Consider the following 14955-nt stretch of genomic DNA (forward strand, 5'->3'; position numbering starts at 1 on the left):
TTTGGAATTCAGAATAGACAATTACTGATCATTGATCTATAATCTGTAATTAAATCTCAATCTTTAACATTTCAATACTAAGTAATGTTTATTATGTAATTGAAAATTTTATCTTTTGAGAGATCGTACTTTTCTTAGTTCAGTACAAGTAACAGACAGTTTTGAAATGGTGAAAATTTGCCAATCCTCATGGCTGTTATATCATGCTGTTATATCTTGACTATTAATGATTGTAATAAATGCCTTTCTAATACCAGCTAATAATAAACAAAGGCTTACTTAATAATTTATTCTACAAACCGTGTAGAAATGGCAAAGTAATTTAACAATGTAGGGGAGGACAGACTTTCCTTTGACCTCTTAGGTTCTTGCCTAGGGCCTGCAAGTTACACTTAAAACAGATTAGGGGCCGAACCAGTGGCACAGCACTTAAGTTCACATGTTCCACTTCTTGGTGGCCTGGGGTTCACCGGTTTGGATCCCGGGTGCGGACATGGCACCACTTGGCAAAAGCCATGCTGTGTAGGCATCCCACATATAGAATAGAGGAGGATGGGCATCGATGTTAGCTCAGGGCCAGTCTTCCTCAGCAAAAAGAGGATTGGCAGCAGTTAGCTCAGGGCTAATCTTCCTCAAAACAAAACAAAACAAAAAAAACCCAGATTAACAGGAGGAAAAAAATACTTTCCACGTGCATTGTATATACATGCAGGCAAACTCTGTGATGAGTAACTCAAAGGGGTGGTTAGAATTTGGGGCTATATACCAATTTAGTAGGTGATGGCAAAAGGGAGAAAGGGCACTTATGGGAAAACAAATGACTTTTTGCAAAGATAATGGGCCATTAGGAGAATAGACGTGAGATATGATAGTCTTGTGACAATGTCTGTTAGAGTTGCTCCCTCCAACTCTATGACAGTTGAGTTCTTTTGGGAGGCTCTACTTTTAGCCATATAAGGGATTTCAGGAACTGAGATGCCTTCAGCTCAAAATAATTCTTATGCCAAAGTGAAGTATTTTGGGATATCATGTTCTAATCCCGTTCCGCAACAAGAACAAAACCTAAACTCATTCATGAATCAGAAAAGTTTAGAAATTCCTTCTGTGGTTTATGGTGTAAAGTAGAAAGGTAGGAATAAAATATTCTAGGTACACTGTTAATGCTGCTGTGTTTCAGTATGCAAGTAAAAGACTGTAAAGATGTATGTTAAAATGCAAACAAGTCCTGGTACTTTTTGATGGTTTTTATCATGTACTTTATTAAACAATTTGTGATATACTTTTATTTATAATTGTGAATTTTTAAACAAACAAAATCGACTCTTTCCTTCGTTTCTCCCCGAAAGAAAAGGTTTTGGATTATGGTAGTCTGCTTGTCTAAAAGAGCCATTGACTAAATATTGTGGAAACAAGGCAAAATAGAGAACAACCTTTTTCGGTTAAAAAAATAATTTGCCTGTTATATGTAGGGGAGGACGACATTTCCTCTACCCACTCTGGGTCCTTCTGGCCGGACAACGAATTAAATTCACATGAGACAGAATAACAGGAGAAAATTAAACATAGCTTTATAACATGTATACATGGGAGAGGCTCAGACAAATTGAGCAGCTCGCCAAAATGGCTGAAGCTACCTGTTCAAGTATCTCCAAGGAGGACTTTGGGGTAGTGGTTTGGGGCTTCAAAGGGGAGGAAGGCAACTCACATGGAAATGGAAAAGCAAATGTTTGGTAAATAGAACTTTGATAAGAGTGGGCTTAGCAAGGATCCTCCCAGTCTACCAAAACCCAGAAGGTGGAATGTTCTTGCTGAGTCTGAGCCGTTATTGTCTTCAGCTAGAAATAGTCCGCATACCAGAGTGACGTGTCTTGGGGCGGCCTGCCCTGAACCCCATCATATGTGTGCAGGGTGTATAATTTTTTTTGTACATTGATTCATTAAAATCTTTGATTAACAAAGCCTTCATCAGTTCATTCTCTTAAAAAAACCCTGCACTTTTACAATGGCTTTGATAGAGTTGGGCTAAAATTTAATTTGGGACACTGAAAAAAAAAATAAACATTAAACTTTACATCTTTCTGTGTGTGTGTGTGTGTGTGTGTGTGTGTGTGTGTGTGTATGTGTGTGTATATATATAATGGGGCTTTATAGTATTACTGCTGAAGAGGATCAAGTATTTCAGGAACTTAAAACTTGTAGATTAATTTGCATATGTTTTGGTATGCTAATTATAAACAATTCTTGTCCTTAAAGCAGATTCAGCAAAGAGATCTATTTTACTAATTGATTCAATACTTGCTAGAAAATTGTAATGCTGTATTTCTTACCATCTCTGAAAATTGTGCCAGCCTTCTTTCCTAATTGGGGCTGATGAGTGAGGTTTTCTTCGGCCCGTTTATCTCCCATATAGTTTTATTTTTTCGTTAACGGTGCACTGATGTGGGATTGAGGGTTAATGTTGGGTAGGGGAGAGATTATATGGAGAGAATTATTAAAATGGAAAAACTCAAGGTTCTCAATTCAAATTCATGTTTCAAATTTAGAAATTTATTGAGTATTTAAATATATCAGTCTTGGAATGCCTTAATAACGTGAAAGTATTTAGAACTTTAAGGGAAGACAGAACTGTAATTAATATTTCAACAAGCTTAATGCTTAAATTGACCTGAAATTTAAAAAAACTTTATTGCCTGTAAAGCCAGGGATCAGGAGAATGAGATCTTTTTTTTTTTTTTTTTTTTTGAGGACAATTAGCCCTGAGCTAACATCTGCCACCAATCCTCTTTTTGCTGAGGAAGACTGGCCCTGAGCTAACATCTGTGCCCATCTTCCTCTACTTTATATGTGGGACTCCTACCACAGCATGGCTTGCCAAGTAGTGCTATGTTTGCACCTGTGATCCGAACCGGCAAACCCTGGGCCGCTGAAGCAGAACTTGTGAACTTAACTGCTGCACCAGTGGGCCAGCCCTGCCGAGAATGAGATCTTTTAAAGAATATATAAGAAAAGTTAAAAAGCAGTATATTTGAGCATAAGAAATTTTTTTTAAATTTTACAATTTTAGAAGCAGAACACCTTAGAAATTATTTAATCTCTTTACTTATGGACTAGACATACTGTGTTCAGATGGTTAAGGAAGCCCCCAGGTCAGCACAAATTGATGGATAAACTAATAGAATCTGTACTCATCTTCTGACTTTTCAGTGACTTTTTCTATTACACTATATATGTCAGTCACTAACTGGCTTTTTTACATTCATTGACAAGGGCTTTGTTGGCAATACAGGGATGAGTAAAGTAGTTCCTGCTCTCAAGTTGACTATGTTCTTGTGAGGGAGACACACATAAGCGTAAGTTTTTGGTAATTGATACATTGGAGATGTGGAGGAGGCAGAAGTATATGTCTTTGCATAAGGGGTGTGGGAAAGTTTGAGTGGGGATTAGAGAGACTGCATAGAGAAGTTGAAACCCGAGGGAAGGGTGAATGGGAGTTTTCCAGATAGGAGATGTGGAAAGGCTTCCCAAGAAGAGAACTGAGTCAGCACATGAAAGTACAGTGGGTGTTTAGGGAACTCTGAAATTCTTGGTTTAGAGCAAAGATTCAAAAACTCTTTATTAAAGGGCGAAATAGTAAATATTTTAGGCTTTTTGGGCCAAGAGGCAAAATCAGTTATTATGTAGGTACTTAGCTAATCATTTCCAGTGTAATCAATATAAAATGTAAAAATCACTTTTAGCTCCTGAGCTGTAAAGAAAAAATTTGACCGTAGTTTGTGGACCCCTGTTTTAGATCCTGAGATAATTGTTGGGGTTATAGGCCTCAAAGTGGGGAAAAGAAGGCAAGGGCCAGATAGATGGTAAATGGATTTGCAACAATTAGCACAGATCTGGAGTCTTAGATTTGTTTCAGTATTTAGTCAAGTTCTATAGTGCTGGAAATCAGAGTCATAAAATTAAATAAAACACAGTGACTTCCAGGGATTGATTGGAATTGCATTGACTTTGTACATTTAAAAAAAAACCCAAAAAACTGTCATTGTAAGGAGACTCCTGTCTTTTTCAATATTTATAGTTTTTTCACAAAGTTCTTGTTCATGTTATGAAATAATGTATTTTATATCTTGCAGTTTTATTGATATTATAAATACCGTTTTATTTTTTGTCTCTTTGCTGGTATATAGAACTGCAGTTGGCTTTTGTGTGTTAAATTTATTAAGCAAATTCACTAACTTTTACTAACTTGGCTAATTTGACTTGAATGCTTTACTTTGGATTTTCTGCATAGACTATCCTACCTTTGTAATTAATGATACTTTTGTTTCTCCATTTCCAATTTTTGTGATCTTTTCTCCTGCCACTGTGGTAACTAGGATACCAGCACAGTATTGGCTGAAAGAGGTGATAAACAGTTATGAGTCACATAACAATGTTTCCATCATTGACCGCATATGTGATGGTAGTCCCGTAAGATTAGTACCATATAGCTTAGGTGTGTAGTAGGCTATACCATCTAGGTTTGTGTAAGTACACTCGGTGATGTTCACACAATGACAAAATCGCCTAATGATGGATTTCTCAGAACATGTCCCCATTGCTTAAGATGCATGACTGTAGTACATTTGTCTTGCTTCCCATTTTAAAGGGAATGTTTTAAATATTTTACCATGAAGTATGATTACTTGAATTTCTTTTTCTTTTTTGTAAATAGCAAACTAAGAATAGAAAGGAACTTCCTTACTTTAGTGAAAGCCAGCTTTTAAAAATTTCAATTGAAAAGTCAACATTTTTCTTTTGTATGCAAATTATTTTTCTGCATCCCCTGAGATAATATTTTTTTTCCTTAAATCAGTCTTGTATTTCTGAGGTAAGTTCAATTTGGGAATGTTTTCATCCATTGTTAGGTATTACCTGGATTGGAATTGCATCTTTGTTCATAATTGAAATTGGTCTATATTTTTCCATTCTTGACTTGGCTGTCTCATGCCTTGGAGCTGGTTAGAGGAAGAGGAATCAGAGGGCAACAACCCTTTCCTTTAAGGGAATCATGAGATTGTACACATCCCTTCATACACATCTCATTGGTGAGAGTTTAGTAATATGACCACTCCTAGCTGCAAGGGAGGCTGAGAAATGTCTTTATTTTGTCTGATCATGATAATAAGATAGAAAACAGTAAGAGAAGGTACACATGTTGTTGCAAAATAGACTGTATTAGTAATACAAATTAACTCATGTTATTGGTAAATAAGAGAATTACATCTTTATGACACGAAAGTCTTCTTGTTTCACTTAAATCTTTTTCTAGATAATGGGAATATATATTATAAATTTCAGTAGGAAAGGGAAAAGCTCTCAGCTTGGCTGCTACACTGGCAGCAGGAGTCTTGTAGTCTATATTTTAAGAAAATTAAACATGAGTACCTGCATCCAGGGCTCCTCCTCCTAAAGGCACATCCCCAGTCTTTGTGCAGCTCTCAGCTATTTTCATTGTCTCAGCACCTGCCAGCTCTGCTCTAATTAAAGGGCTGCTAGCATTCAAACTTCATTGTTTTGTTCATTTTTAATAGCAACCATGGTGACCTATCAGCATGCTGAGCTTTCTGCTTGAGTGGTTCAGGCGATCTCCAGGTACCAGTTACTGTTTTTCAAATCTCCTGGTTATAGTGTTGCGTAGGTTTTGAGTAGTCTTGTCTGTATCTCTATTTCTATGTTCTCTCATTTTTAATGTGTAATTTTTTAACAGTGTGTGAGACTTATCAAGAATTTTATGTATCATGTTATATCCATTGAGCAATTACCATGTGCTAGATAATTTTCTTGGTGGTGTTAGATATGTTTCCTCCTTTACTTTTCACAAAAATCCCAAGTGCCAGGTAGGATTTTATGTGTTTTACATGTATGATCTCATTTAATTCCTCAAAGCAGCCCTATGAAATTGAGACTCAGTTAACTTGTTTCATGAGTGTTAATAAGTAAGTGACAGTGCGGGAATTCTAAGCCAAATCTGATGGCCCCTACAGCCTGATTTTGTGATCAGTATGCAATACTATGCATAGGTTTTGGAAGCAGAACTTCTGCTGTAATAGTATAACTTTGGGCCTGATGGGTGTAATGAGCTTTTGCAACCTCTTTTGCTGTATTATTATAACTAGGAAAACCCTTCTAAGTGTCCAGAAGGTAGTTGTATTAAGAAAATAATTCACTGTAAGTTGGATCAACATTAAGTATTAAATTCTTTGATGAAAAATGTGTAACAAGTTATTTAAGGCTGTAAGAGATGGGTTTATTCAGCAGCAAAGCTTTCCTAAATAATTTATATATGCCAGTTACTTTGCCATAGGGATCACAAGATGACTTGGGTTCTGTCTCTACCATTTACAGTTTACAGACTCATGTTCTAGTGGAGGAGATAAACAGCATATCTGTAATAGACATGGATATTAGTTTGGATACCTGTATCAGAAAACCTAATTCTCTTTGGGCTGGGGAGTGTGTCTTATAATACTTCTGCAAGAAAGAGATGAGTGATGTATTAAAGGATGGATTGGAATTTGCCAGATTGAGAAGTGAATTGAAGGAAAGATGGCATTGGCTTTTTCAGCAGAGGAAGCAAACATGTTTAAAATCACAGATATGTGTAAGAGCATATTTTATTTATAGATGTGCATATTATTTGTCCCAATTGAATTGGTGGCTATGAGATTGGGAAAATTGAGCAAGACTCATAAAATGAAGATCCTTCAAGTTAGGCTAAGTTGTAGGGACTCTTCTGAGGACTTTAAAATAGAAAGTGTCATGTTTGAGTTTTTGAAAGGTCGTTGGCATTGGTATGTCTGGAAGGTAGATTGAAAGGGGGGAAATGGAAGGGGAGGTTAGAATTTGGGAGATGAGTTAGAAAACTAGTGAAACAGGCCAGGTAGACAAAGTTGAGGTCCTAATTACATAGAGAAACGGCAGTAGGAATGGAGAGGGGATAGATTCAAAGGCTTTTAGATTGTAAAATGAGCTTTGTGAATAGAATGAATTTGGTTTATTGGTGGGGAGTAGGTGAGAGAAGAAAAAAGTAGGCCTGCTTTTTGGCTTGGTTAATGGGTGAGATTGTTACCACTATATAAAGTCTTCAGTACCATTAGAGCACCATACCCTAAGACGTAAGATTCATAGAGTTTCAGGTATTTGTAGTATATGCAACAGGTGAAGGTGACTGGAAGGCATTTGGAAATTCATTCCTGGAGCTTTGGAATGCCTTCATCTCCCCCCTACCACGCCCCCCCCCTTTGGGTTCCCAATAAGATGAACAGCAGATCCTCCCCCCCCCCACCCCCGTATCACTGGCTATGTCGAATTAGTATCAGAGAAGAATAAGATTAAGAAATTTGACATTTTTCTAATAGTTTGGCTTGATTTTATTTCTTAATTATATCTCTGCATAAAAATATGATTGTCTTCAAGAAGGTGATTACTGGAGTATGGGATGCTTGGGGGTGCTACAATCAAATTGCATTCTTCCCAAAGATGGGCAACATTGTATCAATATCTTGATAATCTCATCATTTAGAATACAATTAGTTACCCTGAATTGACTACCTTTGGCTCTGATCTTGTCTAATAAATGTTTTTAGAAGCTTGAATGTTACTTTGACTAGTATTCTCTTTTGTTAATCTCGCCCTCCCTTTGTCTGGGTAACAGGTGCTTTCTTACATTGCTGCTTACTCTTCTGCATGCTTGTAGGATACTAGATCTAAACTTTCCTCAAAAAACCCAAACCATGGTAAATAAAAAATAGCTGTGGCCTTTAAGGGGGTATGAGGGGGTGGGCAGTGTTCTCATCTTAAACTTACTGGCACTCTCCTGCTGTCATTAAAGCATGTTTTCTTTTAAAATCATCTGTCTATGACTACTGTTCTAGTCCCTGTCCAGTCTGATTTTTACACAGGGTTGCTGCTTGTCACTGTTGGGAGGAAATACTTTTTCTCTTGCAACTTGGGTCCATTGGTTGGGGGCCTGCAAATTAACTGACAGTAGAGTAACAGGAGAAAAGGCAAAGTTTCTTTACACATGCATGCTGGAGTTGCTTAGTAATGAGTAACTGCCTCAATACCCAGAGATAAAGATTTATATATAAACCTAACAAAAGAGGGAGAGAGTTTAGGGCTTCATTGGGAAAGTATGGAAGGTTCCACTGAACTTAACAAAATGGACTTGGGAGCGGGTAAGGGCTTCATTGGGAAGGTAGAGAAAGTTCTCTTGGACTTTTTGATGCTGACGGGCAGTGGAATTAAGGGTATTTTCTCAGTCAGCAAATTCCCTTGGAGGGGTGTCATTGGTAGCTGTATTTTCAGGATGCTCTGCTTAAGTTTAGATAATGCTTATTTCTGTGACTGCTGATTGTTCAGATGTTTTCAGTTTAAAGTGATTTTCATACTACTTTGGTGGGCTATTAATCCCTTCATCACTCTGGTGACCATGACATACTAACAGAAGGAGGAAGAAGAGGAAAGGAAGCATTATGCAAAGAAAGCAAAAGCTCTCCTGGAAGCCCTATGGTAGAAATCTGCTTGTCTCATTGGCTAGAACTGTGTCACGTTACCAATTTTTTCTCACTGAAAGTAGCCGGGAGAAAAGGGTATTAGTCAGCCAACGGTGCCTTCCATGGGATTTCATAGACAGATTTAAGAAAATTTGGCTGAGAGAGGGTCTGATATGAGGTTGCCAGCTTCTTATTTCATCTGTATTGTTCTAAGGCTCACTGTTTTTTTTTTTTTAATTAAGATTATGATAGTTAACAACCTTGTGAAATTACAGTTGTACATCATTATTAGTCATGTTGTAGGTACACCACTTCACCCCTAGTGCCCTCCCCCCACCCCCCCCCCCCTTTCCCCTGGTAACCACCGATCAGTTCTCTTTGTCTCTATGTTAACTACCACCTATGAGTGGAGTCATACAGAGTTTGTCTGTCTCTGTCTGGCTTATTTCACTCAATGTAATACCCTCAAGGTCTATTCCATGTTGTGAATGGGACGACTTTGTCCTTTTTTATGGCTGAGTAGTATTCCATTGTATATATACCACATCTTCTTTATCCAGTCTTAAGTTCCTGGGCACTTAGGTTGGTTCCATGACTTGGCTATTGTGAATAATGCTGCGATGAACATAGGGGTGCATGGGACTTTTGGAATTGCTGATTTCAGGTTCTTAGGATATATACCCAGTAGTGGGATGGCTGGGTCATAAGGTATTTCTATTTTTAACTTTTTGAGAAATCTCCATACTGTTTTCCATAGTGGCTGCACCAGTTTGCATTCCCACCAACAGTGTATGAGGGTTCCTTTTTCTCCACAGCCTCTCCAACATTAAGGCGCACTGTTTTTGTATAATTTAGTTTATTACTCTTCTTTTCTAATCCACTGTTATATGGGTATGTTCATGAAAATGGAAGCAGAACGCTCCATGCCCTTTTCTTCAATTTGGAAATAGTCTGGGGAAACTGAGAGAAGCTGAGAAACAGTTGGAAAGAATAAAGCTTGTGACTGCAGAGTGCTCCCCTCTCACATCTGGGGTTATACAGTCTGAAGCTCTGATTATGGACCATAGGGCATTCAGGAGTTTCTCTAATAGCTACGCTGGGGATCAGTGAAAACACCACTGTGGACTCTGGTATTGGTGAACTGCTGACTTAATGAACCACATCACTTTACTGTAGACATAGTATAAGAGCCTTGAATATAAATTGTTAGTAATCTCATCAAGTTATAATTTCTTAATTTGGGGTTGTGATGGGTACTATAATACAGTCTAGGTCAGAGGTTGGCAGACTTCTTTTGTAAAAGGCCAGATACTAAATGTTTTAGACTTCATAAGCCAGATAGTCTCTCTGTTGCAACTTGCTTCTGCTATTGGAGCTAGAAGCAGCCATAGACAATAAGTAAATGAGTGGGTGTAGCTATGTTCCAATAAAACTTTATTTACAAAAACAGGTGGCTGTCTGAATTTGACCCATGTGCTGTAATCTGCTGACTCCTGGTGTAGATATTCTAATCTCCAAGGATTTGGACTGAAGCAGGAGTGTTTTTTATAAATAGTACATTTCCTGGAAAGTTACGCCCCTAACTCCTCACAGTAGGTTGAAGAATGGCTATATCACATTTAAACTCGTTTCCGTCTCAGTGCCTTTGCTCTGGTTGTCCTCTTGCGTAGACCTACGTTTGTCAATGAGGATGCTATTGGCATTTTTGGTGAGATTGTACATTGGGAGGGAATCTATTCAGAACATCTATTTCAGAGCATATGGTCATTCACACCCTCGGGTCACTATTTCCAAAGATGTGTAGTTTAGAACCTCTGGCTGAGATGGTTTGTTTTTCCTTCTCCTTTCCCAGCCGTTCTTGAGATATAGTACCCAAGTACTACTTCTTTTCCTAGTACCTTGTTCTCCTTCATTAACTCTTAAATGGTTGTAGCTTGGAATATATTATTATGCACTTATTCATAGTCTTTTGTCATTAGATTATAAATTCATTGAAGATAGGGATTTTTGTCTGTTTTGTTCACTGTTGTCTTCCCAGTGCCGATAACTTTGGTATGACTCATAGTAGGTGCTCAATAAATGTTTGAATTACATTGTTTACTGTTATGGAAAAATGAGACTTAACTCCTTGCTGAGATTTATAATCTCCTGGTTAACAGGGACCATGCCTCATACTAATTCTGTGTCACCCCGATAACTGAGCTTAAATACTAGGATGATTCAATTTACTAAACCTTTGGGTATCTGCTATGTGGAAGGCAGTGTGCTGGATGATAACAGTGCATGCACAAATGACTAGCACTCCTCCTGCCTTTGTGGCATTTTTGTCTGAAGGGATGGAGTTTAGTCAGCGCACAGATAACAGTGGTATAGTAGTTAAGAGTGAACTCTGGAGGCCAACCTAGATTCAATTCCTGTGTCTGCTACTTAGTACCTGTCTCTGAGCAAGTTGCTTAATCTGTCTGATCTTCACTTCTTCATTCTATAAATGAAGCCCTCTACCACCTCATAGGGTTGTTGGAGCCTTTTAAAAAAAAATAGTGTTAGCATTTTACGTAATATTAAGTAACTTCTTAATATTAAGTAATAATGTCATATGATAGAGAATCATGCTAAGGCCAAATTTAGAGGTTGGAAAGATTACCTCTGGTTTGAGGTGGGAGAAGCAGCAGAGCTTCATGGGAAGATGGCATCTAAAATGAACCTTGAATAATTGATAGGATTTATACCGTGTCAGGGATCAAGATAGGATTTCCTAGGGGGGGGAAGATGAACTATGAACAAAGTAAGGAAGTTGAGAGAATCAGGGTGTGTCCTGAAAGCAGAAATGCCCTTCAGTAAACTCATATTTCCACCACACCCCACACTACCTTCTCTGGGCAATTAACCTAAATTGGTGAAAGATGTTGTCTGTTGTTATTCAGCCATACTCCCTTCACTTCCTTCTCCCCTGTCTAAGAAGACAGTCATCTTTCAAATCTAGACTTTCTGGGTAAAATACTTCATGACTGAATCAGCTACTCCTGCAGTCTGAATATCCCTGTTCTCCCCATCCCCTACACCCTACACACGGTAGGTTGCATACTTCTTGAGAGCAGGGGAAGTATATTTAATCAGTTTGGTTTGTTCAGTCCTTAAATATTGTCCCTGATACCAACTAAATGCTCAACTTATTTCAGGTGATGGGGGGTGGGGTGGTAAATGAATGATCCTGATTAAAACCAGTTCTAACTAAATTAAGAATTTTTTTTAAATGTGAACTTTTGGAATAGATGTTGTCTGAGACCTTTGTGAATCTCACATTTGTGAATACCCCTGTAGCGTGTTTTTTTTCTCATTCGGAAAATTGAGAGTAATGAGGATTTAATAAAATTAAATTTTCATATTTATTACATTTTAAGATGTGCTTACGCAACATTTTTCATTGTTTTCAGAAGACTACTCAGAATTAAAAGGAAATGCACAATATAATCCTAGAACAAATTTTAGTATTAAAAAAATAATTGAATGCCAGAAAGTCACTCAGCTGTTTACACTTTGGGCTTAAACATCACTGATTGTTTTTCTGTCACCAGTGACTGACAGCAGTTGTGAGATAAGTACTCTAGTTCCCTAACACCTAGGGCAAGATGACTCTGAGGAGTGTTCCACACAGTCTACTAGAGATGCCCAGCAGGACTGAGTCCCAGTTTCCTACAGCTGCATAACCAGCTATGCCGCACCCTTTGTTGGCTTCCTTCCCTTCCCCACTTCTCCATTCCCTTACTGGTGTTTCCTAGAGTAGCTTCCCAAATAAAGTACTTGTACTGAAACCTTTTGTTTCAGGCTGTGCTTCTGGGGAAATGCAACCCAAGACAGTGTGGCAAGAAGCATTTTAGTAAGAGTTTAAGAGTTTCAAGTTTTAGAATATAGGTTTGGAGAAATTTGTTCGCAAGGAACGGTGTGAAAGCTTTACTTTTTTTTTAAAAAAAGGGAAGATTTGCTAAAACAGATTTGCTTGTTTATTGATACAACACATAGTAGGTACTCAAATGTTTGCTCTTTTCAAAAAAAGGGAGTAGCTGGGTAATTCCTCTTTGGAGGCCAGAGGTCAAGTGAGTCTGGGTAAGCATGTCTCTGTTTTGTACTACAAAGTGAATCCCTGAGGTTTAAAGCTCCAAATGTAAATGGCTAGGTGTCATTTTTGCATATAATATATATCTTTTTAAATACTTAAATCTATTCTAGGTTTATATTGTGTATTTTCTTTGAATTCTACCTACCTTCCTAGCAACATTGAACGTAAAATTAAATCCAGTTCAAGAAACACAAAGAACCAGAGAAAAAATACAGGTGTGAGGAAGAGAGAATAGGATAGCATAGTCCAAGTGTTTTCTTATCTCTGAATAATAATAGCTTTTTATTTTAGATTTGCCCATAGAAATCTGGTGACAAATTTGTTTCAGGGCAAGTTTGATTAAAAAGAAACCAGAGAATCTCTCCAAGTTGATTGGGTTCTGTGCCGTCTATTGACTTACCACTGCTGCTTTGGTGTTTTGTAAATATATTATAATGCAAGATAGGGTTTTAATAACTTAAAAGATCTTGGATACTATATTTTATATTAATAATCACATATGCATTAGACATAAATGTTTTTCCTAAAAGTCTCTTTTTCCCTTTCTCTACAGAATGCTGCCTTTTTATATGGTCTTGGTTTGGTCTACTTCCATTACAATGCATTTCAGTGGTAAGTTGACATAAAACTAACAACTCCAGTTGTTTCCAGTAAATGGCTTATTTTGTTTGTTTGTTTTTTGTTTTTGTTTGGTATTTTGTGTGTGGATAATAGACACAAAATATTTTAATGTCACTAAACCTCCATTTTTCAATATTCTCTTGAAATGATTGGATTGTTCCTTCAGAGATATTGACCCACTTGAGATTATTAGAGTTGTATGTAAAAGAATCTGGTATAAGATTCTGATTAAAGAAGGCTTAGATTGGAAAGCTTTTGGAATTTCTCAGTCACTCATTATGGACTGGTGATCCCTAGGTTATTTGAAACTGGGGAATGACTATGCTCTCAGATCTCAAGGTCTGTGAGTAAATGATCTGTGATGACCAGTATTTTTACCTTTTCAGACTTCTAGACAAGATTGACTTCTCCACCTCTTCCACCTTTCCCAGTATACACACACACATACACACGCACATGCCAGTATTTTCCAGTTTCCAATAACTTAGGCACCAGATTATGAACTCCCTATTCTCTCTTTTATAAAATAGGAATAATGGTACCACCTTCAGAGTCAGAGATTAAATATGACAGTAATACATAAGATTTTATAAACTGTAAGTATAGGACCCTGTTATTATGGCCTTTGCCTCATTGTTCTTTTTCTGTTTACCAGACAAGACAATAGCATTCTCCAATGGGAAGAACGTAGAATTTGAGTTGGAAGATTGGCATTCTCGTCTCAGTGCTTCCACTTAGTTTGATCTTGCTTTAAATAAGCTCCCTAGGTCTGTTTCCTCTTGTGTGTGTGTGCTGTTTAAAAAGGACATTGCAATCACTTGCCTTTTCTACTTTATACAGTTTTGATGATCAAATGAGATGATGTAGATTTTGTAAACTGTAAGGCCCTATGTGGACATTTTTTATTTGAACTGTATCCACTTTGTCAGAGTCCCTTCTATTCTCCATAGTTTTAAGGTGAGTGAGTGCTGTGAGGGTTCAAAGGAAGGTTTTAGCCAAAGGTTATAACCCTGTCATATATCTGTTGGGCATCCTGAATATTTATTGCAGAGCTTTTAAATGTGCATTGGCAGTGATTTGATATGGTTTCCCTAAAGATGAAACTTTAAACATGGATAACTTTTCCTTATATACTTTTTCTTCCCTCTTTGCTTTTCGTCTTGTTGGATTTTGATCATCTATGGAAACACTGCATTGTTAGAGAACACCTCTGTGTATATGGAGTATTACAATTGTTCAGATCACTAATTTTCTTTGTAAATTATCCATTGCTCTAGAGCAATCCTAAACTTAAGCCTCCTGACTTCATGTCCATTGTATCACATGTAAAACCAAGAAGAATAGATTAGGACTGTTTTAAAATCTCTCTCTTTCTTGAAGATACTATTCATAGAATTCACAATTCAAAACTTTTAGAACCAAAAGTGGTCTTACAGATAAGTCTTTTCCCTTAGTTTTGTAGATGAAGAAAGCAAGGTGTGTGTGTGTGTGTTTAACTCAGTATTATGTAACTATTTAATTAGTGGCAGAAACAAGCTTATGCTCAGATTCCTCAATCTAGTATTTTTTCCTATTATACTGTCCCCACCTTTGAAGAGTGACAGGTGGTTATTTTTTAATCAGTATTTGTAATTGTTCTCCTGGGCACATTGGTACAATCTTTATGGCCAACCAGAAATAATTTAG

General features: G+C 37.3%; 1 protein-coding gene across 21 annotated transcripts in view; it reads left to right on the forward strand.

Moving 5' to 3' along the window:
- The window catches only part of KDM6A (lysine demethylase 6A), a 206640-nt gene that overhangs the window by 98271 nt on the left and 93414 nt on the right, over positions 1–14955 (forward strand). For all 21 annotated transcript variants that reach the window (XR_011434733.1, XR_011434732.1, XR_011434734.1 and 18 more), the window contains one exon: positions 13202–13260. Coding sequence is in view for 15 of the 21 variants with exons in the window: in XM_070257372.1 (XP_070113473.1) it covers positions 13202–13260 (59 nt within the window). In the remaining 6 variants the exon portion in view is untranslated. The remainder of the gene's footprint in view (positions 1–13201; positions 13261–14955) is intronic.

Source organism: Equus caballus, chromosome X (assembly GCF_041296265.1).
Source record: "Equus caballus isolate H_3958 breed thoroughbred chromosome X, TB-T2T, whole genome shotgun sequence".
NCBI classification, from domain to species: Eukaryota; Metazoa; Chordata; class Mammalia; order Perissodactyla; family Equidae; genus Equus; species Equus caballus.